Below are 26,290 nucleotides of genomic sequence, written 5' to 3'. Positions count from 1 at the left end.
CTTTGCTGCTTTAATGTAATGTAATGTAAGTGTCTGTCTGTCTGTCTGTCTGTCTATCTGTCTGTCTGTCTGTCTGTCTGTCTGTCGATCTTTGTCAATCAGTCTGGGCTCAAAAAAAAGGGAAGTGTTTCTATGTTCCCTGCCCTATATGATATATGTAATATCATAAAATAATGTATTAAATTAATTTCTTAGCCTTAATCTTTGCTGCTTTAATGTTTGTGCACGTTATGGATTTCATCTGTTTTTTAATCTGCACCCCTGATGTCTGCATTGACTGTTTAATGTCTGTTCTCACACCTCTGGCACTACCCCCACCTCAAACACAACTGTACATGCATAAACAACAGATACTACTAGAAACTCAGCACCTTCATCGGGATCAATAAAGTCTGTCTGTCTGTCTGTCTGTCTGTCTGTGCTCAACAAAATAAAGGGAACTCTTAAACAACACAATGTAATTCCAAGTCAATCACACTTCTGTGAAATCAAACTGTCCACTTAGGAAGCAACACTGTTTGACAATCCTTTTCACATGCTGTTGTGCAATTGGATTAGACAACAGATGGAAATTAGCAACAGATTGATGACAGCTAACAACAACCAGGCTAGCTGTCCGTTTCCATAGAAACGTAAAACCACTTGTTTTCAGTGAATTTACATCTGTTCACAGTTTAAAGTCATTTTCATTTGCTAACGCGCTTTTGTGCCAGCTTGGATTTCATCTTCACTACTGCTCTCCATTCACTGTATTTGGGGTGAATACCTCAAAACCACAGAAATTCTCTGGAACGTTTGCGTGGCCGTAGTCGAGTGGTTAGAGTTTTCGTCTTATAACCACTAGGTTGTGAGATCGACTCCCACCTGAGCGGCCACATGTCCGCGTGTCCTTTGGCAACACACTTAACCCCGCCTTGCCACTATAACTGGGAATCACCCACTTTCATTTGCTACTGTCATTGTCACAATACACGCAATTGGCTCATGTCAATGGCTGAGTAGACTTGTGCTATAGTCACATACAACACATGACTCAAACCAAAACAACACTTAGTAACAGCACTGCTTAAAAACTACAAGTCCAGCTCTGCTTAACCTGCTAATACACTTTGAAAGTGGAAGTCTGGAAAATTGTTTCTCTGTTCCCTGCCCTTCATGATATATGCAATATCATCAAATATTGTATTCAATTAATGTCTTAACCTTCATCTTTGCTGCTTTAATGTCTGTCTGTCTGTCTGTCTGTCTGTCTGTCGATCTTTGTCAATCAGTCTGGGCTTAAAAAAAAAGGGGAAGTCTTTCTCTGTTCCCTGCCCTATATGATATATGTAATATCATAAAATAATGTATTAAATTAATTTCTTAGCCTTCATCTTTGCTGCTTTAATGTAATGTAATGTAATGTAAGTGTCTGTCTGTCTGTCTGTCTATCTGTCTGTCTGTCTGTCGATCTTTGTCAATCAGTCTGGGCTCAAAAAAAAAGGGAAGTGTTTCTCTGTTCCCTGCCCTATATGATATATGTAATATCATAAAATAATGTATTAAATTAATTTCTTAGCCTTCATCTTTGCTGCTTTAATGTAATGTAATGTAAGTGTCTGTCTGTCTGTCTGTCTGTCTGTCTGTCTGTCTGTCGATCTTTGTCAATCAGTCTGGGCTCAAAAAAAAAAAGGGAAGTCTTTCTCTGTTCCCTGCCCTATATGATATATGTAATATCATAAAATAATATATTAAATTAATTTCTTAGCCTTCATCTTTGCTGCTTTAATGTAATGTAATGTAAGTGTCTGTCTGTCTGTCTGTCTGTCTGTCTGTCTGTCTGTCGATCTTTGTCAATCAGTCTGGGCTCAAAAAAAAAAAAGGGAAGTGTTTCTCTGTTCCCTGCCCTATATGATATATGTAATATCATAAAATAATGTATTAAATTAATTTCTTAGCCTTCATCTTTGCTGCTTTAATGTCACGTAATGTAATGTAAGTGTCTGTCTGTCTGTCTGTCTGTCTGTCTGTCTGTCTGTCGATCTTTGTCAATCAGTCTGGGCTCAAAAAAAAAAAGGGAAGTCTTTGTCTGTTCCCTGCCCTATGTGATATATGTAATATCATAAAATAATGTATTAAATTAATTTCTTAGCCTTAATCTTTGCTGCTTTAATGTAATGTAATGTAAGTGTCTGTCTGTCTGTCTGTCTGTCTGTCTGTCTGTCTGTCTGTCTGTCTGTCTGTCGATCTTTGTCAATCAGTCTGGGCTCAAAAAAAAGGGAAGTGTTTCTATGTTCCCTGCCCTATATGATATATGTAATATCATAAAATAATGTATTAAATTAATTTCTTAGCCTTAATCTTTGCTGCTTTAATGTAATGTAATGTAAGTGTCTGTCTGTCTGTCGATCTTTGTCAATCAGTCTGGGCTCAAAAAAATAAAGGGAAGTCTTTCTCTGTTCCCTGCCCTATATGATATATGTAATATCATAAAATAATGTATTAAATTAATTTCTTAGCCTTCATCTTTGCTGCTTTAATGTTTGTGCACGTTATGGATTTCATCTGTTTTTTAATCTGCACCCCTGATGTCTGCATTGACTGTTTAATGTCTGTTCTCACACCTCTGGCACTACCCCCACCTCAAACACAACTGTACATGCATAAACAACAGATACTACTAGAAACTCAGCACCTTCATCGGGATCAATAAAGTCTGTCTGTCTGTCTGTCTGTCTGTCTGTGCTCAACAAAATAAAGGGAACTCTTAAACAACACAATGTAATTCCAAGTCAATCACACTTCTGTGAAATCAAACTGTCCACTTAGGAAGCAACACTGTTTGACAATCCTTTTCACATGCTGTTGTGCAATTGGATTAGACAACAGATGGAAATTAGCAACAGATTGATGACAGCTAACAACAACCAGGCTAGCTGTCCGTTTCCATAGAAACGTAAAACCACTTGTTTTCAGTGAATTTACATCTGTTCACAGTTTAAAGTCATTTTCATTTGCTAACGCGCTTTTGTGCCAGCTTGGATTTCATCTTCACTACTGCTCTCCATTCACTGTATTTGGGGTGAATACCTCAAAACCACAGAAATTCTCTGGAACGTTTGCGTGGCCGTAGTCGAGTGGTTAGAGTTTTCGTCTTATAACCACTAGGTTGTGAGATCGACTCCCACCTGAGCGGCCACATGTCCGCGTGTCCTTTGGCAACACACTTAACCCCGCCTTGCCACTATAACTGGGAATCACCCACTTTCATTTGCTACTGTCATTGTCACAATACACGCAATTGGCTCATGTCAATGGCTGAGTAGACTTGTGCTATAGTCACATACAACACATGACTCAAACCAAAACAACACTTAGTAACAGCACTGCTTAAAAACTACAAGTCCAGCTCTGCTTAACCTGCTAATACACTTTGAAAGTGGAAGTCTGGAAAATTGTTTCTCTGTTCCCTGCCCTTCATGATATATGCAATATCATCAAATATTGTATTCAATTAATGTCTTAACCTTCATCTTTGCTGCTTTAATGTCTGTCTGTCTGTCTGTCTGTCTGTCTGTCTGTCGATCTTTGTCAATCAGTCTGGGCTTAAAAAAAAAGGGAAGTCTTTCTCTGTTCCCTGCCCTATATGATATATGTAATATCATAAAATAATGTATTAAATTAATTTCTTAGCCTTCATCTTTGCTGCTTTAATGTAATGTAATGTAATGTAAGTGTCTGTCTGTCTGTCTGTCTATCTGTCTGTCGATCTTTGTCAATCAGTCTGGGCTCAAAAAAAAAAAGGGAAGTGTTTCTCTGTTCCCTGCCCTATATGATATATGTAATATCATAAAATAATATATTAAATTAATTTCTTAGCCTTCATCTTTGCTGCTTTAATGTAATGTAATGTAAGTGTCTGTCTGTCTGTCTGTCTGTCTGTCTGTCTGTCTGTCTGTCTGTCTGTCTGTCGATCTTTGTCAATCAGTCTGGGCTCAAAAAAAAAAAGGGAAGTCTTTGTCTGTTCCCTGCCCTATGTGATATATGTAATATCATAAAATAATGTATTAAATTAATTTCTTAGCCTTAATCTTTGCTGCTTTAATGTAATGTAATGTAAGTGTCTGTCTGTCTGTCTGTCTATCTGTCTGTCTGTCTGTCTGTCTGTCTGTCGATCTTTGTCAATCAGTCTGGGCTCAAAAAAAAGGGAAGTGTTTCTATGTTCCCTGCCCTATATGATATATGTAATATCATAAAATAATGTATTAAATTAATTTCTTAGCCTTCATCTTTGCTGCTTTAATGTAATGTAATGTAAGTGTCTGTCTGTCTGTCTGTCTGTCTGTCTGTCTGTCTGTCTGTCTGTCTGTCGATCTTTGTCAATCAGTCTGGGCTCAAAAAAATAAAGGGAAGTCTTTCTCTGTTCCCTGCCCTATATGATATATGTAATATCATAAAATAATGTATTAAATTAATTTCTTAGCCTTAATCTTTGCTGCTTTAATGTTTGTGCACGTTATGGATTTCATCTGTTTTTTAATCTGCACCCCTGATGTCTGCATTGACTGTTTAATGTCTGTTCTCACACCTCTGGCACTACCCCCACCTCAAACACAACTGTACATGCATAAACAACAGATACTACTAGAAACTCAGCACCTTCATCGGGATCAATAAAGTCTGTCTGTCTGTCTGTCTGTCTGTCTGTCTGTGCTCAACAAAATAAAGGGAACTCTTAAACAACACAATGTAATTCCAAGTCAATCACACTTCTGTGAAATCAAACTGTCCACTTAGGAAGCAACACTGTTTGACAATCCTTTTCACATGCTGTTGTGCAATTGGATTAGACAACAGATGGAAATTAGCAACAGATTGATGACAGATAACAACAACCAGGCTAGCTGGCCGTTTCCATAGAAACGTAAAACCACTTGTTTTCAGTGAATTTACATCTGTTCACAGTTTAAAGTCATTTTCATTTGCTAACGCGCTTTTGTGCCAGCTTGGATTTCATCTTCACTACTGCTCTCCATTCACTGTATTTGGGGTGAATACCTCAAAGTCACAGAAATTCTCTGGAACGTTTGCGTGGCCGTAGTCGAGTGGTTATAGTTTTCGTCTTATAACCACTAGGTTGTGAGATCGACTCCCACCTGAGCGGCCACATGTCCGCGTGTCCTTTGGCAACACACTTAACCCCGCCTTGCCACTATAACTGGGAATCACCCACTTTTATTTGCTACTGTCATTGTCACAATACACGCAATCGGCTCATGTCAATGGCTGAGTAGACTTGTGCTATAGTCACATACAACACATGACTCAAACCAAAACAACACTTAGTAACAGCACTGCTTAAAAACTACAAGTCCAGCTCTGCTTAACCTGCTAATACACTTTGAAAGTGGAAGTCTGGAGAATTGTTTCTCTGGTCCCTGCCCTTCATGATATATGCAATATCATCAAATATTGTATTCAATTAATGTCTTAACCTTCATCTTTGCTGCTTTAATGTCTGTCTGTCTGTCTGTCTGTCTGTCTGTCTGTCTGTCTGTCGATCTTTGTCAATCAGTCTGGGCTCAAAAAAAAAGGGAAGTGTTTCTCTGTTCCCTGCCCTATATGATATATGTAATATCATAAAACAATGTATTAAATTAATTTCTTAGCCTTCATCTTTGCTGCTTTAATGTAATGTATTGTAATGTAAGTGTCTGTCTGTCTGTCTGTCTGTTGATCTTTGTCAATCAGTCTGGGCTCAAAAAAAAAAGGGAAGTCTTTCTCTGTTCCCTGCCCTATATGATATATGTAATATCATAAAATAATGTATTAAATTAATTTCTTAGCCTTCATCTTTGCTGCTTTAATGTAATGTAATGTAAGTGTCTGTCTGTCTGTCTGTCTGTCTGTCTGTCTGTCTGTCTGTCGATCTTTGTCAATCAGTCTGGGCTCAAAAAAAAGGGAAGTCTTTCTCTGTTCCCTGCCCAACCCGGGTTGTGCTCCTTTATCCACACCTGCAACTCAGGGGAAAGCATTCTCAAAAATTGTTCCATGATTAAGGTTTCACCTATTTCCTGGACCGTTTTTTCTTTTGGGCAAATCCACTTCCCATACAGCTCCTTCAAACGTGCATACAGCTCTTTTGGATTTTCATCTGGGTTTACATCAAGGGAGCGGAATCTCTGCCTGTACGTCTCAGGATTTATATCATATTTGTGGAGAATCGCTGTTTTAACACTGTCATAATCAAGAGAATCATCAATATCCATGTGTACATATGCAGCCCTAGCTTTACCGGTTAGTAGTGGTATAAGATGAAAAACCCAGTCATTTTTCTGCCATCTACAAGCCTGTGCAATTCGTTCAAAAGTTATTAAAAAATGTTCAACATCGTCATCGTCCGTTAGTTTCTCCAATCTTGGCTCATGAAAACGAGACTGACCTGAGACGTAGGATTGATTGAGAGTTTCACTGCTGGCAGCAGTTGGGTAGGGCATGTTACTCCCTTGAGTTTCATTGTCTGGTGGTTGTGGCTCAGTTGCCAGAGGCTCAGGGGAAGTGCGGGCCTGCACTTCCACCTGTAGGAGCTGAAACTGGTGTTGGAGTGCCCTCAGGCGGTGTTCCTGCCGGGTATTTTCCTCTCTTTGCCTTGCCTCCCTTGCCTCCTGCTGCCCCATTTGACACCGAAGAAGGGAAACCAGGTCTGATATCGTTGGCTCCTTACCTAGGTCCTCCGTGCTGTCCACCCCTCCAGAAGCTGCATTTTCCTCCTCACCATTGTGTTGTACCTCAGGTGTCAGACGGTTTTGAACCTCTCCTCGAGCACCCTTTGTCCCTTTTCCTCCTCGCTGCATGTCCTGAGACGAGAAAAAAAATAAACAAAAACAAAAACAAAAAAAAACAACCTGTGTTCTTTTTAACTGGATGATCCCACCACTGCCACCAAATGTCATGGACCAAGCAGTCAAGATAAGCGAACACAGGTTAAAAGTTCAAAAAACAAAGTTTCTTTATTTAAAAATATTACTTAACACCTGAACAAACACCGTCAGGGTGTATAAGTCAATGATTTGTTAAAAGAGGTCAAAATAACATAACTCTACTGAAAGCTTGTGCTAACTAAACAGTGTGTGAACTCAACTAGCAGACCTGACAAAATGAGAACTGAGGGGGATATTTAAAGCTGCTGACCAGAACCAAAACCAACACACAGGGGAGGACGGCAAACAAAATAACTTAAAATTAACCCCAAGGGACCCTGATCCCCCCTCCTGATATTTGAGCACTTGGTATGGTCCTCCTCCATAAAGTCAAGCTCCACCCTCAGCCTCATCCTTTGCTCAACCAGGAAGGCGAGCACACCAGCCAGGTAACTCAAAAGGAAAAGAGAAATAAATTACAACCACTTTACTTTATAAACAAACAGTGACTAAATAAGTTGAATGTGTGTACTTAAATCAAAGGCTTTAATAAACATGCTCAGCTAAAAGAAATAACCTGTGTCGTTTATTCAAAATGTTTGCAACTAACGTGGGTGCAATGTTGTGTGGCATACAACCGTTTTAATGTGTGGCTGTGTCCATCACACTGGGCCTTGGCACCACCTGTTGGTTTGCAAAGAAAGTCTTCCTGTGTTTATTAGAAGTACCACAGATACTCCTTTTATTTTATTTAAAGATAGGACACCTAGATGGATGGATGGATGATACTTTATTGATCCCGAGGGAAATTCAAGGCATTCAGTAGCAGTATACAGACAGACAACACACAAGACATTAGTTACAATACACACCCGCTGTCCCCCCTCCCCTCTGTATACAATAATCCCCCAAGCAAGATTTAGCAGCCCCCTATGTGACTAAGAGTAAACATAATTACAGGTTGAACCTGTGCAGTTAGCATTAGCATTGGACTTAAACTTATATAGCATAAATGTACATAACCTACCATTTCTTCCAACATACTTTTTGTTCAACCAATTAGTGTGGCTTTTAAAATATGTACTTCGAATATTAATTTAGTATACAAACATTTTTCTTTTGATTTTTCACTTGCTCTTCCAGTTGAAGGTAACTATCCCTTTGGTTCTTTAAATCTTCCTCCAACTCCTGGAACATTTTAAAAAGCTTATATTCGAAGTCACTCGTCCCTGACAGCTGAGAGGGTTGGGTGGAAGACGACACCGAGGTTACAGATGTGGGGAGAAGGGAGCACAGTAGAGCCATCGATGGTGAGGGAGAAGTTGTTGGTGGATTTGGGGCCGATGAGGATTTATTTATTTATTTATTTTTTTTTATTTTTTTTTTATTTGTTATATACTCAACAAAAATATAAACGCAACACTTTTGTTTTTGCTCCCATTTGTCATGAGATGGACTCAAAGATCTAAAATTCATTCCAGATACACAATATTACCATTTCTCTCAAACATTGTTCACAAATCTGTCTAAATGTGTGATAGTGAGCACTTTTGCTTTGCTGAGATAATCCATCCCACCTCACAGGTGTGCCACATCAAGATGCTCATCAGACACCATGATTAGTGCATAGGTGTACCTTAGACTGTCCACAATAAAAGGCCACCCTGAAATGTGCAGTTTTTGCTTTATTGAGGGTCTGGGGACTCAGAACCAGTCAGTATCTGGTGTGACCACCATTTGCCTCATGCAGTGCAACACATCTTCTTCGCATAGAGTTTATCAGATTGTCAATTGTGGCCTGTGGAATGTTGGTCCACTCCTCTTCAATGGCTGTGCGAAGTTGCTGGATATTAGTGGGAACTGGTACGCGCTGTCGTATACGCCGGTCAAGCACATCCCAAACATGCTCAATGGGTGACATGTCCGGTGAGTATGCTGGCCATGCAAGAACTGGGACATTTTCAGCTTCCAAGAATTGTGTACAGATCCTTGCAACATGGGGCCGTGCATTATCTTGCTGAAACATGAGGTGATGTTCATGGATGTATGGCACAACAATGGGCCTCAGGATCTCATCACGGTATCTCTGTGCATTCAAAATGCCATCAATAAAATGCACCTGTGTTCTTCGTCCATAACAGATGCCTGCCCATACCATAACCCCACCACCACCATGGGCCACTCGATCCACAACATTGACATCAGCAAAGCGCTCACCCACACGACGCCACACACGCTGTCTGCCATCTGCCCTGAACAATGTAAACCGAGATTCATCCGTGAAGAGAACACCTCTCCAACGTGCCAGACGCCATCGAATGTGAGCATTTGCCCACTCAAGTCTGTTACGGCGACGATCTGGAGTCAGGTTAAGACCCCGATGAGGACGACGAGCATGCAGTTGAGCTTCCCTGAGACGGTTTCTGACAGTTTGTGCAGAAATTCTTTGGTTATGCAAACCAATTGTTTCAGCAGCTGTCTGAGTAGCTGGTCTCAGACGATCTTGGAGGTGAACCTGCTGGATGTGGAGGTCCTGGGCTGGTGTGGTTACACGTGGTCTGCGGTTGTGAGGCCGGTTGGATGTACTGCCATATTCTCTGAAACGCCTTTGGAGACGGCTTATGGTGGAGAAATGAACATTCAATGCCCGAGCAACAGATCTGGTTGACATTCCTGCTGTCAGCATGCCAATTGCACGCTCCCTCAATGCTTGCGCCATCTGTGGCATTTTGCTGTGAGACAAAACTGCACATTTCAGAGTGGCCTTTTATTGTGGGCAGTATAAGGTACACCTGTGCACTAATCATGGTGTCTGATGAGCATCTTGATGTGGCACACCTGTGAGGTGGGATGGATTATCTCAGCAAAGCAAAAGTGCTCACTATCACACATTTAGACAGATTTGTGAACAATGTTTGAGAGAAATGGTAATATTGTGTATCTGGAATGAATTTTAGATCTTTGAGTCCATCTCATGACAAATGGGAGCAAAAACAAAAGTGTTGCGTTTATATTTTTGTTGAGTGTATATATTGTTATTATATTATTATTGTTTATTTTATTTGAGCAGTTGTAATTCTGCTCAAAAGGAGTGGGCCGAAGCAGAAGCTTATAAGTGCCCAAAAATAGTCAGACTAATACCTTGGGTTAGTTTTTAGAGTATCCTATATATCTAAAGATCATGTCTTTAAAGTCGATGACTCTTGTCCACAGAGATTTCTTTTTTGGTCTATCCTTTGTTGGTCTATCCTTTGTTGGTCTATCCTCCAGCTGGGAGATCTTCTCCTTCAGCTTAGCAAGCTTGTTTCTCCTCTTGTCCAGAGTTTCGTTTTTCCTCTGGATAGTTTGATGGAGACTTTTGATGGAATAGAGGAAGACAGACCTCTCCTCTTCCCACTCCAGCTGCTGATTCTCCATCTCTGCCATTGTGCTGGACAGTGATGCCTTCAGTTTGTCATTGTCTTCTTTTTGCTGCCTTAGCTGCACTCGCAGTTCAGGTTGACTCTGGTAACCTCCATCTTGTTCCAACATCTGAACCTTTGTTGGAGACTCAGATTTAAAAGCTTTCTTCTCCAACAGCTGAGGCTCCAAGTCTGTGACCTTTATGTTCCTCATCTTCTTCTCTTCCTCATGCTGCTCACCGTTACTTTTGCGTTTTTCTTTGAGGCGTTTCACCTCTGTCGCTGAAGCCTTATTGTGCTTCTTGTGCCTTTTGACCTCCTCAGCTCTTTTGTCTCCGAGCTGCTCAGGCTCAAGCTCAGAAACAAAAGTCATTATGGGCTCGGACTGAGCCGTTGTCTTATCACAAGCCTCGGCAGGGGTTTGCTTTTCCTTCACCAACGGAGCTTCCACAGTCTTATTGACCGCCTGTTGCTGTTTGGTCTGCTTTTTTGTGATCAATAAAGTCGGCTTGCCATCAATGAGATCAGCCTGTGCTGATTTGGCTTCTAAGATATGGTCGTCTTGCTTTTGAATGTGGTGTACATCACCTTGATTTGCTCCTATAGCTGGGTCTCTGTTCTGCACCGTTTCTTTGGCACTGCTGAGGGACTGGAGGAGGTTGGACCTCTCCTCCTCCCATAGCAGCTGCTGATTCTTCATCTGTGACTTTGTTCGGGACAGTGACCCCCTCAATTTGCCAATTTTTTTCTTTTGATTCTTCACTTGCTGTTCCAGTTGAAGGTAACTATTCCTTTGGTTCTTTAAATCTTCCTCCAACTCCTGGACCTTTTTATAACGCTTATATTCGAAATCACTCGTCCCTGACAGCCGACGCTCCAAGTCTCCCACCTCTATGTCTCTCATCAGCTGTGCTTCGTCATGTTTCTCTTCGAGCTTTTGGAGCTCTTCTTTGAGACGTTCCACCTCTGCCGCTAAAGTTTGATTGTGCTTCATGAGCCTTACGGTCTTCTTGGGCCCTTTTTGTTTTAGCTTCTCAAGCTCAAGCGCAGAGATAAGTACCATTACTGACTGCACTTGTTTGTCTGCTGCAGGGTTCTGGATATGCTTGTGCATGTTATTTATTCTATCTTTTTTTGTTCCTTTAAGTGGGTGTTTGCAGAGAATTTCACCTACAAGGCTTCTTGACATATTGTCGCTTCTACAAGTCAGCTGTGAAGCACCTGTGATTGTAGCAGTCTGCTGTTTCAAGCATGGCATAACCTGCCTATGGGCAGGTTTAACCTCCTGTAGAGAGGTAGCTCTCCTAATCTGAAAGTGGACGTCAGACATTTTCAAATCTCTGAAACAAAAGGGACGCGCCTTCTTGCCTTGTTCTTCTGTTGTGTGTGCTCTGTTCTTGTGCCTGTGTTTCCAGCTGTAGATAAGCGTGTATTATGACATCATTGTTGTGTATGTAGATGCTAGAATGTGATGTCATCAAAGGATAGAATGTGCTTTGATGTGCTTGGATTCCTGAGATTTTTATTTATTTATTTATTTATTTGTTGTCATCAAAGGATAGAATGTTCAGCTGTATTTTTTTTGTTTTGTTGTTTAATAATGTTAACCATGACAACAATCACTATGGAAACATTAAATTAGTTGCACTGTTGTTATTTGCTGCTCTGTGTGCCCTTGAATTGCCTCCTGGGGACAAATAAAGTTTTTTGAATTGACTTGAAATGTGCTGGATTCCTGAAATGTCTATACAAAATCAAGTCCATTTCAATTCAATTTTTATTTCAAATAAAGCATGGTAGTAAAAAAGCTATTAACATCATTTTTAATTGCACATAGCTCAGAGCTTCTTTGAGAAACATTTATATAGTTGTGTTGACAAGGTGGTAAACCTTATCTGTCCTGGTTGTGTACCAATATGAGACCAAATGTGGGGACATTTACTACCCTGTAAGTCTTGTCTTTAATGCTTTTATCACAGAGGTGTATTAGAAATGTATTAAATACAAATATTATGGACTATTTAAAGAATATAAAGAATCCTATTCAATATGAAAGTACAGAGCTAGGCTAATGATAGTGGAGCTGTGTTCAAAATTAAACTGGCTTGTATCCCTCTTCCAAACAATCAATAAGTCCTTCTTAGTGTTTTTATACATATAATATTTACTTCTGATGACCAACAAAGGCATCCTGTTTTATTTTCAGTAGAGAGAGTTCAATGGGTTTTTTTTTTTTTCTTCCAAAGCAGTTTATGTCAAATTTTTTTGAATGTCCTTTTTTAAGTTCGTTATCACCATTTTGCCAATGAGCAACTGTTCACTGACGTCACCGACTCAGCCTGATGTAACAGCCAAACACATCACTGGCTATTCCCTGCTTGTTTTGATTAACAAAGACTTTGATACGAAAAGAAATTATAAAGGAAACTGTCATTTGAGAGAAAGGGGCCTTTTTGACATGAATATTTTAGTGTAAATGTTCTCAAATACTGGCTTGTTATTTTATTGTTGCATATAAAATGTTAAATTGGGTCTTCAAAATATAGCCAACAGTGGGGAAGGGTATGGAAAGGAGCTGCTGTTTGCAGGATTATAGCCTCCGTGCACAGTGTACCAGAGCCCCAAAAATATATATTAGACTTCTGACTTTGAAAGAACATACAAATAAAATGTCTGTTGTGTAAACAAGTCAAGAATGCGTCGTGTTGTGAGAGTGATAAGACGTTTAAAAGTGTCTAATTTAATTAACACTTGGATTTTTATCATTTCAGTGCCTAAGCCATCCTAACATTTCACAGTTCAACGCACTGTGTGAACGCAACTGTGCTCAAACAAGGACGTCGACAGCTAAACGGCTTCTGTTACTTCAAAAACCTTTGTGTTAATAACCCAACACTTTGTTGTCGTCTTTAAGTAAGAGATCTCTACAGATTGCCCTTCGCTGGGCCTTGGCACCACCTGTTGGTTTGCAAAGAAAGTCTTCCTGTGTTTATTAGAAGTACCACAGATACTCCTTTTATTTTATTTAAAGATAGGACACCTAGATGGATGGATGGATGGATGGATGATACTTTATTGATCCCGAGGGAAATTCAAGGCATTCAGTAGCAGTATACAGACAGACAACACACAAGACATTAGTTACAATACACACCCGCTGTCCCCCCTCCCCTCTGTATACAATAATCCCCCAAGCAAGATTTAGCAGCCCCCTATGTGACTAAGAGTAAACATAATTACAGGTTGAACCTGTGCAGTTAGCATTAGCATTGGACTTAAACTTATATTATATATATTAATTTCTTAGCCTTCATCTTTGCTGCTTTAATGTAATGTAATGTAATGTAAGTGTCTGTCTGTCTGTCTGTCTGTCTGTTGATCTTTGTCAATCAGTCTGGGCTCAAAAAAAAAAGGGAAGTCTTTCTCTGTTACCTGCCCTATGTGATATATGTAATATCATAAAATAATGTATTAAATTAATTTCTTAGCCTTCATCTTTGCTGCTTTAATGTAATGTAATGTAAGTGTCTGTCTGTCTGTCTGTCTGTCTGTCTGTCTGTCGATCTTTGTCAATCAGTCTGGGCTCAAAAAAATAAAGGGAAGTCTTTCTCTGTTCCCTGCCCTATATGATATATGTAATATCATAAAATAATGTATTAAATTAATTTCTTAGCCTTAATCTTTGCTGCTTTAATGTTTGTGCATGTTATGGATTTCATCTGTTTCTTAATCTGCACCCCTGATGTCTGCATTGACTGTTTAATGTCTGTTCTCACACCTCTGGCACTACCCCCACCTCAAACACAACTGTACATGCATAAACAACACATACTACTAGAAGCTCAGCACCTTCATCGGGATCAATAAAGTCTGTCTGTCTGTCTGTCTGTCTGTGCTCAACAAAATAAAGGGAACTCTTAAACAACACAATGTAATTCCAAGTCAATCACACTTCTGTGAAATCAAACTGTCCACTTAGGAAGCAACACTGTTTGACAATCCTTTTCACATGCTGTTGTGCAATTGGATTAGACAACAGATGGAAATTAGCAACAGATTGATGACAGATAACAACAACCAGGCTAGCTGTCCGTTTCCATAGAAACGTAAAACCACTTGTTTTCAGTGAATTTACATCTGTTCACAGTTTAAAGTCATTTTCATTTGCTAACGCGCTTTTGTGCCAGCTTGGATTTCATCTTCACTACTGCTCTCCATTCACTGTATTTGGGGTAAATACCTCAAAACCACAGAAATTCTCTGAAACGTTTGCGTGGCCGTAGTCGAGTGGTTATAGTTTTCGTCTTATAACCACTAGGTTGTGAGATCGACTCCCACCTGAGCGGCCACATGTCCGCGTGTCCTTTGGCAACACACTTAACCCCGCCTTGCCACTATAACTGGGAATCACCCACTTTTATTTGCTACTGTCATTGTCACAATACACGCAATCGGCTCATGTCAATGGCTGAGTAGACTTGTGCTATAGTCACATACAACACATGACTCAAACCAAAACAACACTTAGTAACAGCACTGCTTAAAAACTACAAGTCCAGCTCTGCTTAACCTGCTAATACACTTTGAAAGTGGAAGTCTGGAAAATTGTTTCTCTGGTCCCTGCCCTTCATGATATATGCAATATCATCAAATATTGTATTCAATTAATGTCTTAACCTTCATCTTTGCTGCTTTAATGTCTGTCTGTCTGTCTGTCTGTCTGTCTGTCGATCTTTGTCAATCAGTCTGGGCTCAAAAAAAAAGGGAAGTGTTTCTCTGTTCCCTGCCCTATATGATATATGTAATATCATAAAACAATGTATTAAATTAATTTCTTAGCCTTCATCTTTGCTGCTTTAATGTAATGTAATGTAATGTAAGTGTCTGTCTGTCTGTCTGTTGATCTTTGTCAATCAGTCTGGGCTCAAAAAAAAAGGGAAGTGTTTCTCTGTTCCCTGCCCTATATGATATATGTAATATCATAAAACAATGTATTAAATTAATTTCTTAGCCTTCATCTTTGCTGCTTTAATGTAATGTAATGTAATGTAAGTGTCTGTCTGTCTGTCTGTTGATCTTTGTCAATCAGTCTGGGCTCAAAAAAAAAGGGAAGTGTTTCTCTGTTCCCTGCCCTATGTGATATATGTAATATCATAAAATAATGTATTAAATTAATTTCTTAGCCTTCATCTTTGCTGCTTTAATGTAATGTAATGTAAGTGTCTGTCTGTCTGTGTGTCTGTCTGTCTGTCTGTCTGTCGATCTTTGTCAATCAGTCTGGGCTCAAAAAAAAGGGAAGTGTTTCTCTGTTCCCTGCCCTATATGATATATGTAATATCATAAAATAATGTATTAAATTAATTTCTTAGCCTTCATCTTTGCTGCTTTAATGTAATGTAATGTAAGTGTCTGTCTGTCTGTCTGTCTGTCTGTCGATCTTTGTCAATCAGTCTGGGCTCAAAAAAAAGGGAAGTCTTTCTCTGTTCCCTGCCCAACCCGGGTTGTGCTCCTTTATCCACACCTGCAACTCAGGGGAAAGCATTCTCAAAAATTGTTCCATGATTAAGGTTTCACCTATTTCCTGGACCGTTTTTTCTTTTGGGCAAATCCACTTCCCATACAGCTCCTTCAAACGTGCATACAGCTCTTTTGGATTTTCATCTGGGTTTACATCAAGGGAGCGGAATCTCTGCCTGTACGTCTCAGGATTTATATCATATTTGTGGAGAATCGCTGTTTTAACACTGTCATAATCAAGAGAATCATCAATATCCATGTGTACATATGCAGCCCTAGCTTTACCGGTTAGTAGTGGTATAAGATGAAAAACCCAGTCATTTTTCTGCCATCTACAAGCCTGTGCAATTCGTTCAAAAGTTATTAAAAAATGTTCAACATCGTCATCGTCCGTTAGTTTCTCCAATCTTGGCTCATGAAAACGAGACTGACCTGAGACGTAGGATTGATTGAGAGTTTCACTGCTGGCAGCAGTTGGGTAGGGCATGTTACTCCCTTGAGTTTCATTGTCTGGTGGTTGTGGCTCAGTTGCCAGAGGCTCAGGGGAAGTGCGGGCCTGCACTTCCACCTGTAGGAGCTGAAACTGGTGTTGGAGTGCCCTCAGGCGGTGTTCCTGCCGGGTATTTTCCTCTCTTTGCCTTGCCTCCCTTGCCTCCTGCTGCCCCATTTGACACCGAAGAAGGGAAACCAGGTCTGATATCGTTGGCTCCTTACCTAGGTCCTCCGTGCTGTCCACCCCTCCAGAAGCTGCATTTTCCTCCTCACCATTGTGTTGTACCTCAGGTGTCAGACGGTTTTGAACCTCTCCTCGAGCACCCTTTGTCCCTTTTCCTCCTCGCTGCATGTCCTGAGACGAGAAAAAAAATAAACAAAAACAAAAACAAAAAAAAACAACCTGTGTTCTTTTTAACTGGATGATCCCACCACTGCCACCAAATGTCATGGACCAAGCAGTCAAGATAAGCGAACACAGGTTAAAAGTTCAAAAAACAAAGTTTCTTTATTTAAAAATATTACTTAACACCTGAACAAACACCGTCAGGGTGTATAAGTCAATGATTTGTTAAAAGAGGTCAAAATAACATAACTCTACTGAAAGCTTGTGCTAACTAAACAGTGTGTGAACTCAACTAGCAGACCTGACAAAATGAGAACTGAGGGGGATATTTAAAGCTGCTGACCAGAACCAAAACCAACACACAGGGGAGGACGGCAAACAAAATAACTTAAAATTAACCCCAAGGGACCCTGATCCCCCCTCCTGATATTTGAGCACTTGGTATGGTCCTCCTCCATAAAGTCAAGCTCCACCCTCAGCCTCATCCTTTGCTCAACCAGGAAGGCGAGCACACCAGCCAGGTAACTCAAAAGGAAAAGAGAAATAAATTACAACCACTTTACTTTATAAACAAACAGTGACTAAATAAGTTGAATGTGTGTACTTAAATCAAAGGCTTTAATAAACATGCTCAGCTAAAAGAAATAACCTGTGTCGTTTATTCAAAATGTTTGCAACTAACGTGGGTGCAATGTTGTGTGGCATACAACCGTTTTAATGTGTGGCTGTGTCCATCACACTGGGCCTTGGCACCACCTGTTGGTTTGCAAAGAAAGTCTTCCTGTGTTTATTAGAAGTACCACAGATACTCCTTTTATTTTATTTAAAGATAGGACACCTAGATGGATGGATGGATGATACTTTATTGATCCCGAGGGAAATTCAAGGCATTCAGTAGCAGTATACAGACAGACAACACACAAGACATTAGTTACAATACACACCCGCTGTCCCCCCTCCCCTCTGTATACAATAATCCCCCAAGCAAGATTTAGCAGCCCCCTATGTGACTAAGAGTAAACATAATTACAGGTTGAACCTGTGCAGTTAGCATTAGCATTGGACTTAAACTTATATAGCATAAATGTACATAACCTACCATTTCTTCCAACATACTTTTTGTTCAACCAATTAGTGTGGCTTTTAAAATATGTACTTCGAATATTAATTTAGTATACAAACATTTTTCTTTTGATTTTTCACTTGCTCTTCCAGTTGAAGGTAACTATCCCTTTGGTTCTTTAAATCTTCCTCCAACTCCTGGAACATTTTAAAAAGCTTATATTCGAAGTCACTCGTCCCTGACAGCTGAGAGGGTTGGGTGGAAGACGACACCGAGGTTACAGATGTGGGGAGAAGGGAGCACAGTAGAGCCATCGATGGTGAGGGAGAAGTTGTTGGTGGATTTGGGGCCGATGAGGATTTATTTATTTATTTATTTTTTTTATTTGTTATATATATTGTTATTATATTATTATTGTTTATTTTATTTGAGCAGTTGTAATTCTGCTCAAAAGGAGTGGGCCGAAGCAGAAGCTTATAAGTGCCCAAAAATAGTCAGACTAATACCTTGGGTTAGTTTTTAGAGTATCCTATATATCTAAAGATCATGTCTTTAAAGTCGATGACTCTTGTCCACAGAGATTTCTTTTTTGGTCTATCCTTTGTTGGTCTATCCTTTGTTGGTCTATCCTCCAGCTGGGAGATCTTCTCCTTCAGCTTAGCAAGCTTGTTTCTCCTCTTGTCCAGAGTTTCGTTTTTCCTCTGGATAGTTTGATGGAGACTTTTGATGGAATAGAGGAAGACAGACCTCTCCTCTTCCCACTCCAGCTGCTGATTCTCCATCTCTGCCATTGTGCTGGACAGTGATGCCTTCAGTTTGTCATTGTCTTCTTTTTGCTGCCTTAGCTGCACTCGCAGTTCAGGTTGACTCTGGTAACCTCCATCTTGTTCCAACATCTGAACCTTTGTTGGAGACTCAGATTTAAAAGCTTTCTTCTCCAACAGCTGAGGCTCCAAGTCTGTGACCTTTATGTTCCTCGTCTTCTTCTCTTCCTCATGCTGCTCACCGTTACTTTTGCGTTTTTCTTTGAGGCGTTTCACCTCTGTCGCTGAAGCCTTATTGTGCTTCTTGTGCCTTTTGACCTCCTCAGCTCTTTTGTCTCCGAGCTGCTCAGGCTCAAGCTCAGAAACAAAAGTCATTATGGGCTCGGACTGAGCCGTTGTCTTATCACAAGCCTCGGCAGGGGTTTGCTTTTCCTTCACCAACGGAGCTTCCACAGTCTTATTGACCGCCTGTTGCTGTTTGGTCTGCTTTTTTGTGATCAATAAAGTCGGCTTGCCATCAATGAGATCAGCCTGTGCTGATTTGGCTTCTAAGATATGGTCGTCTTGCTTTTGAATGTGGTGTACATCACCTTGATTTGCTCCTATAGCTGGGTCTCTGTTCTGCACCGTTTCTTTGGCACTGCTGAGGGACTGGAGGAGGTTGGACCTCTCCTCCTCCCATAGCAGCTGCTGATTCTTCATCTGTGACTTTGTTCGGGACAGTGACCCCCTCAATTTGCCAATTTTTTTCTTTTGATTCTTCACTTGCTGTTCCAGTTGAAGGTAACTATTCCTTTGGTTCTTTAAATCTTCCTCCAACTCCTGGACCTTTTTATAACGCTTATATTCGAAATCACTCGTCCCTGACAGCCGACGCTCCAAGTCTCCCACCTCTATGTCTCTCATCAGCTGTGCTTCGTCATGTTTCTCTTCGAGCTTTTGGAGCTCTTCTTTGAGACGTTCCACCTCTGCCGCTAAAGTTTGATTGTGCTTCATGAGCCTTACGGTCTTCTTGGGCCCTTTTTTTTTTAGCTTCTCAAGCTCAAGCGCAGAGATAAGTACCATTACTGACTGCACTTGTTTGTCTGCTGCAGGGTTCTGGATATGCTTGTGCATGTTATTTATTCTATCTTTTTTTGTTCCTTTAAGTGGGTGTTTGCAGAGAATTTCACCTACAAGGCTTCTTGACATATTGTCGCTTCTACAAGTCAGCTGTGAAGCACCTGTGATTGTAGCAGTCTGCTGTTTCAAGCATGGCATAACCTGCCTATGGGCAGGTTTAACCTCCTGTAGAGAGGTAGCTCTCCTAATCTGAAAGTGGACGTCAGACATTTTCAAATCTCTGAAACAAAAGGGACGCGCCTTCTTGCCTTGTTCTTCTGTTGTGTGTGCTCTGTTCTTGTGCCTGTGTTTCCAGCTGTAGATAAGCGTGTATTATGACATCATTGTTGTGTATGTAGATGCTAGAATGTGATGTCATCAAAGGATAGAATGTGCTTTGATGTGCTTGGATTCCTGAGATTTTTATTTATTTATTTATTTATTTGTTGTCATCAAAGGATAGAATGTTCAGCTGTATTTTTTTTGTTTTGTTGTTTAATAATGTTAACCATGACAACAATCACTATGGAAACATTAAATTAGTTGCACTGTTGTTATTTGCTGCTCTGTGTGCCCTTGAATTGCCCCCTGGGGACAAATAAAGTTTTTTGAATTGACTTGAAATGTGCTGGATTCCTGAAATGTCTATACAAAATCAAGTCCATTTCAATTCAATTTTTATTTCAAATAAAGCATGGTAGTAAAAAAGCTATTAACATCATTTTTAATTGCACATAGCTCAGAGCTTCTTTGAGAAACATTTATATAGTTGTGTTGACAAGGTGGTAAACCTTATCTGTCCTGGTTGTGTACCAATATGAGACCAAATGTGGGGACATTTACTACCCTGTAAGTCTTGTCTTTAATGCTTTTATCACAGAGGTGTATTAGAAATGTATTAAATACAAATATTATGGACTATTTAAAGAATATAAAGAATCCTATTCAATATGAAAGTACAGAGCTAGGCTAATGATAGTGGAGCTGTGTTCAAAATTAAACTGGCTTGTATCCCTCTTCCAAACAATCAATAAGTCCTTCTTAGTGTTTTTATACATATAATATTTACTTCTGATGACCAACAAAGGCATCCTGTTTTATTTTCAGTAAAGAGAGTTCAATGGGTTTTTTTTTCTTTTTTCAAAGCAGTTTATGTCAAATTTTTTTGAATGTCCTTTTTTAAGTTCGTTATCACCATTTTGCCAATGAGCAACTGTTCACTGACGTCACCGACTCAGCCTGATGTAACAGCCAAACACATCACTGGCTATTCCCTGCTTGTTTTGATTAACAAAGACTTTGATACGAAAAGAAATTATAAAGGAAACTGTCATTTGAGAGAAAGGGATCTTTTTGACATGAATATTTTAGTGTAAATGTTCTCAAATACTGGCTTGTTATTTTATTGTTGCATATAAAATGTTAAATTGGGTCTTCAAAATATAGCCAACAGTGGGGAAGGGTATGGAAAGGAGCTGCTGTTTGCAGGATTATAGCCTCCGTGCACAGTGTACCAGAGCCCCAAAAATATATATTAGACTTCTGACTTTGAAAGAACATACAAATAAAATGTCTGTTGTGTAAACAAGTCAAGAATGCGTCGTGTTGTGAGAGTGATAAGACGTTTAAAAGTGTCTAATTTAATTAACACTTGGATTTTTATCATTTCAGTGCCTAAGCCATCCTAACATTTCACAGTTCAACGCACTGTGTGAACGCAACTGTGCTCAAACAAGGACGTCGACAGCTAAACGGCTTCTGTTACTTCAAAAACCTTTGTGTTAATAACCCAACACTTTGTTGTCGTCTTTAAGTAAGAGATCTCTACAGATTGCCCTTCGCTGGGCCTTGGCACCACCTGTTGGTTTGCAAAGAAAGTCTTCCTGTGTTTATTAGAAGTACCACAGATACTCCTTTTATTTTATTTAAAGATAGGACACCTAGATGGATGGATGGATGGATGGATGATACTTTATTGATCCCGAGGGAAATTCAAGGCATTCAGTAGCAGTATACAGACAGACAACACACAAGACATTAGTTACAATACACACCCGCTGTCCCCCCTCCCCTCTGTATACAATAATCCCCCAAGCAAGATTTAGCAGCCCCCTATGTGACTAAGAGTAAACATAATTACAGGTTGAACCTGTGCAGTTAGCATTAGCATTGGACTTAAACTTATATTATATATATTAATTTCTTAGCCTTCATCTTTGCTGCTTTAATGTAATGTAATGTAATGTAATGTAAGTGTCTGTCTGTCTGTCTGTCTGTCTGTCTGTCTGTCGATCTTTGTCAATCAGTCTGGGCTCAAAAAAAAGGGAAGTGTTTCTCTGTTCCCTGCCCTATATGATATATGTAATATCATAAAATAATGTATTAAATTAATTTCTTAGCCTTCATCTTTGCTGCTTTAATGTAATGTAATGTAAGTGTCTGTCTGTCTGTCTGTTGATCTTTGTCAATCAGTCTGGGCTCAAAAAAAAAAGGGAAGTCTTTCTCTGTTCCCTGCCCTATGTGATATATGTAATATCATAAAATAATGTATTAAATTAATTTCTTAGCCTTAATCTTTGCTGCTTTAATGTTTGTGCATGTTATGGATTTCATCTGTTTTTTAATCTGCACCCCTGATGTCTGCATTGACTGTTTAATGTCTGTTCTCACACCTCTGGCACTACCCCCACCTCAAACACAACTGTACATGCATAAACAACAGATACTACTAGAAGCTCAGCACCTTCATCGGGATCAATAAAGTCTGTCTGTCTGTCTGTCTGTCTGTCTGTCTGTCTGTGCTCAACAAAATAAAGGGAACTCTCAAACAACACAATGTAATTCCAAGTCAATCACACTTCTGTGAAATCAAACTGTCCACTTAGGAAGCAACACAGAGAGACCACAGTACGTCAGACTGAAGGACTGCACATCTGACACTGTGGTCAGCAGCACCGGAGCACCACAGGGGACCGTGCTCTCCCCCGTCCTGTTCACCCTGTACACCTCGGACTTCCAGTATAACTCTGAGCTCTGCCACATGCAGAAATACTCGGACGACACTGCGATAGTTGCTTGTGTCAGGGATGGACAGGAGGAGGAGTACAGGAGCCTGATCGAGGACTTTGTGACGTGGTGCAGTGCCAACCATCTGCAGCTAAACACCTCCAAGACCAAGGAGATGGTGGTGGACTTCCGAAGGAAGAAACCACATCTTGAACCTGTTTCCATCGGCGGGGTCGACGTGGAGGTGGTCAGGACCTACGGGTACCTGGGGCTGCAGCTGGATGACAAGCTGGACTGGTCGCCTAACATGGACACTACCTGCAGGAAGGGACAGAGCCGTCTGTACTTCCTGAGAAGGCTGGGGTCCTTCAACATCTGCAAAAAGCTGCTGCAGATGTTCTACCAGTCTGTGGTGTCCAGCGTCCTCTTCTACGCCGTGGTGTGCTGGGGAGGAAGCTGCAAGAAGAGGGACGCAGCACGCCTGGACAGACTGGTGAGGAGGGCCGGCTCTGTGGTGGGTACAAAGCTGGACTCTCTGGTGTCAGTGGTAGAGAGGAGGTCTCTGGACAAAATGCTCTCCATCATGGACAACACACACCACCCTCTGCACAGCACCTTCACCGGGCAGAGGAGCATGTTCAGCGAAAGACTGCTGTCACAGTCGTGCTCCACGGACAGACTCAAGAACTCTTTCGTCCCCCTGGCAATAAGACTGTATAACACTTCACTGTCACGGCAGGGAAGAAGCACACGGTGATCCCTGGAATCTTTTTTCACTTTTTCTCACTCCTCACCTGCACTGCTGACCTCAGAGTCAGCCCCCAGTTGGACACTGTAATGCATATTGATAGTCACTTTACTGAGCACTGGTCACTTTAACGATAATCACCCTAATCATGTCTGGTTTCATCCTACTGTTGTGTTATGCTACATCTGTAAGGGTTGACATGATCACCCTAATCAGGTCAAGTTTCACTCTATTGTCTCCAACACTGAATGCTAATCTGCCCCCCAATAGTTGGGTACTTAACGATAATTACCCTAACCACTCCTGGTTTCACCATATTGTCTAGGACACTTAATGCAAATCACTGCTCCTTTAAGTGGGTGAGCCAATTTACATTCCTGCATTGACTGTTTAACGACTGTTTAACGACTGTACTCACACCTCTGGCACTACCTCCAACACCTCTGTACATGCACATGTAACTAGTTTCTAGAAGGTCAGCACTTTGTTCCTAAGGCTCTTTAACTGTTTACAGGTCTCTTTTAACCAACACATGTTTTTCTCTCCTCACAGGTTATGTACATTATGCTATATTAGTTTTAAGTCTAACTGCTAATGCTAACTGCACAGGTTTAACATATAATTATATTTATTCTTAGTCACATAGGGGCTGCTAAATCTGTTTGGGGGATTTTGTATACAGAGGGGAGGGGGGACAGCGGGTGTGTATTGTAACTAATGTCTTGTGTCCTGCCTGTCTGTATACTGCTACTGGATGCCTTGAATTTCCCTCGGGATCAATAAAGTATCTATCTATCTATCTATCTATCTAACACTGTTTGACAATCCTTTTCACATGCTGTTGTGCAATTGGATTAGACAACAGATGGAAATTAGCAACAGATTGATGACAGATAACAACAACCAGGCTAGCTGTCCGTTTCCATAGAAACGTAAAACCACTTGTTTTCAGTGAATTTACATCTGTTCACAGTTTAAAGTCATTTTCATTTGCTAACGCGCTTTTGTGCCAGCTAGGATTCCATCTTCACTACTGCTCTCCATTCACTGTATTTCGGGTAAATACCTCAAAACCACAGAAATTCTCTGGAACGTTTGCGTGGCCGTAGTCGAGTGGTTAGAGTTTTCGTCTTATAACCACTAGGTTGTGAGATCGACTCCCACCTGAGCGGCCACATGTCCGCGTGTGCTTTGGCAACACACTTAACCCCGCCTTGCCACTATAACTGGGAATCACCCACTTTTATTTGCTACTGTCATTGTCACAATACACGCAATCGGCTCATGTCAATGGCTGAGTAGACTTGTGCTATAGTCACATACAACACATGACTCAAACCAAAACAACACTTAGTAACAGCACTGCTTAAAAACTACAAGTCCAGCTCTGCTTAACCTGCTAATACACTTTGAAAGTGGAAGTCTGGAAAATTGTTTCTCTGTTCCCTGCCCTTCATGATATATGCAATATCATCAAATATTGTATTCAATTAATGTCTTAACCTTCATCTTTGCTGCTTTAATGTCTGTCTGTCTGTCTGTCTGTCTGTCGATCTTTGTCAATCAGTCTGGGCTCAAAAAAAAGGGAAGTGTTTCTCTGTTCCCTGCCCTATATGATATATGTAATATCATAAAATAATGTATTAAATTAATTTCTTAGCCTTAATCTTTGCTGCTTTAATGTTTGTGCATGTTATGGATTTCATCTGTTTCTTAATCTGCACCCCTGATGTCTGCATTGACTGTTTAATGTCTGTTCTCACACCTCTGGCACTACCCCCACCTCAAACACAACTGTACATGCATAAACAACACATACTACTAGAAGCTCAGCACCTTCATCGGGATCAATAAAGTCTGTCTGTCTGTCTGTCTGTCTGTCTGTCTGTCTGTCTGTGCTCAACAAAATAAATGGAACTCTTAAACAACACAATGTTTGACAATCCTTTTCACATGCTGTTGTGCAATTGGATTAGACAACAGATGGAAATTAGAAACAGAATGATGACAGATAACAACAACCAGGCTAGCTGTCCGTTTCTGGGCAAAGACCCGCTCTTCCCGTGCCGGGCTACAGTTCCCAGTCGGTCGTGTTCACAGGCTGCTGCGCAAAGGAAACTACGCCCAGCGTGTTGGAGCCGGTGCCCCCGTCTACCTGGCGGCTGTGCTGGAGTACCTGACCGCTGAGATCCTGGAGCTGGCCGGTAACGCTGCCCGTGACAACAAGAAGACCCGTATCATCCCCCGTCACTTGCAGCTGGCTGTCCGCAACGACGAGGAGCTCAACAAGCTGCTCGGAGGAGTGACCATCGCTCAGGGTGGCGTGCTGCCCAACATCCAGGCTGTCCTGCTGCCCAAGAAGACCGAGAAGGCCGCCAAGAAGTAGAGACGCACGGCGTACACTCACAAACACAACGGCTCTTTTAAGAGCCACCCACACTCAATCAAGAGAGCAATTTACCCGAATGAATTCATCTGATTTATTCTGATGATTTTTATACAATTTTAATTTTTGTATTTTCAACAATCTTTTTGTAAATCTTGAACATCACTTATTTTTGACTGGCCCCCGGTCACTTTTACACACTGACACTTTAAACTGTTTACAGTATTCTATGCTATACTTAATATTTTTGTGAAACAACTTTTATTTCTTTAGCTATATTCTATTATTGTGAAACTGTGTTTATTGTTATTGCGTGGCCTGCGGAAAAGTCCTTCCATTTCACTGCACATCTGTATGAGCACGTGACAAATAAAAATCTTGAAATGAATCTTGACTCTGATGAAAATCAAATGGGCATAGTTATAGTTTGTGATAAGATACACGATGATAGGTGGGCTCAGCATAACAAAATCACAGACGTTGCTAGATAATTCATTTTAGTTGGTGTTCTGATATCAGTAGCTCTATGCGAAGCTGTTCAGCTTCACGCACGCAACGAAAAGTACA

The 26,290-nt window shown here is 40.6% G+C and overlaps 1 protein-coding gene across 1 annotated transcript; it reads left to right on the top strand.

Annotated features, from left to right (window-relative positions):
- Positions 1–20,400: 20,400 nt before the first annotated feature.
- On the top strand, positions 20,401–25,764 carry LOC306823307 (histone H2A-like; the record flags this gene model as incomplete). The annotated part of the gene is made up of 2 exons (XM_079342764.1): positions 20,401–20,432; positions 25,363–25,764. 2 exons carry the CDS (start codon positions 20,401–20,403, stop codon positions 25,721–25,723), a joined length of 393 nt encoding a protein of 130 aa, XP_079198890.1. The 3' UTR covers positions 25,724–25,764.
- Positions 25,765–26,290: the final 526 nt, after the last annotated feature.

The sequence above is a fragment of the Symphodus melops genome (genome assembly GCF_947650265.1).
Source record: "Symphodus melops genome assembly, chromosome: 5".
Classification (NCBI taxonomy): domain Eukaryota; kingdom Metazoa; phylum Chordata; class Actinopteri; order Labriformes; family Labridae; genus Symphodus; species Symphodus melops.
Note: the sequence above shows the minus strand (reverse complement) of the source record. Positions and strands in the feature narration are given on the sequence as shown.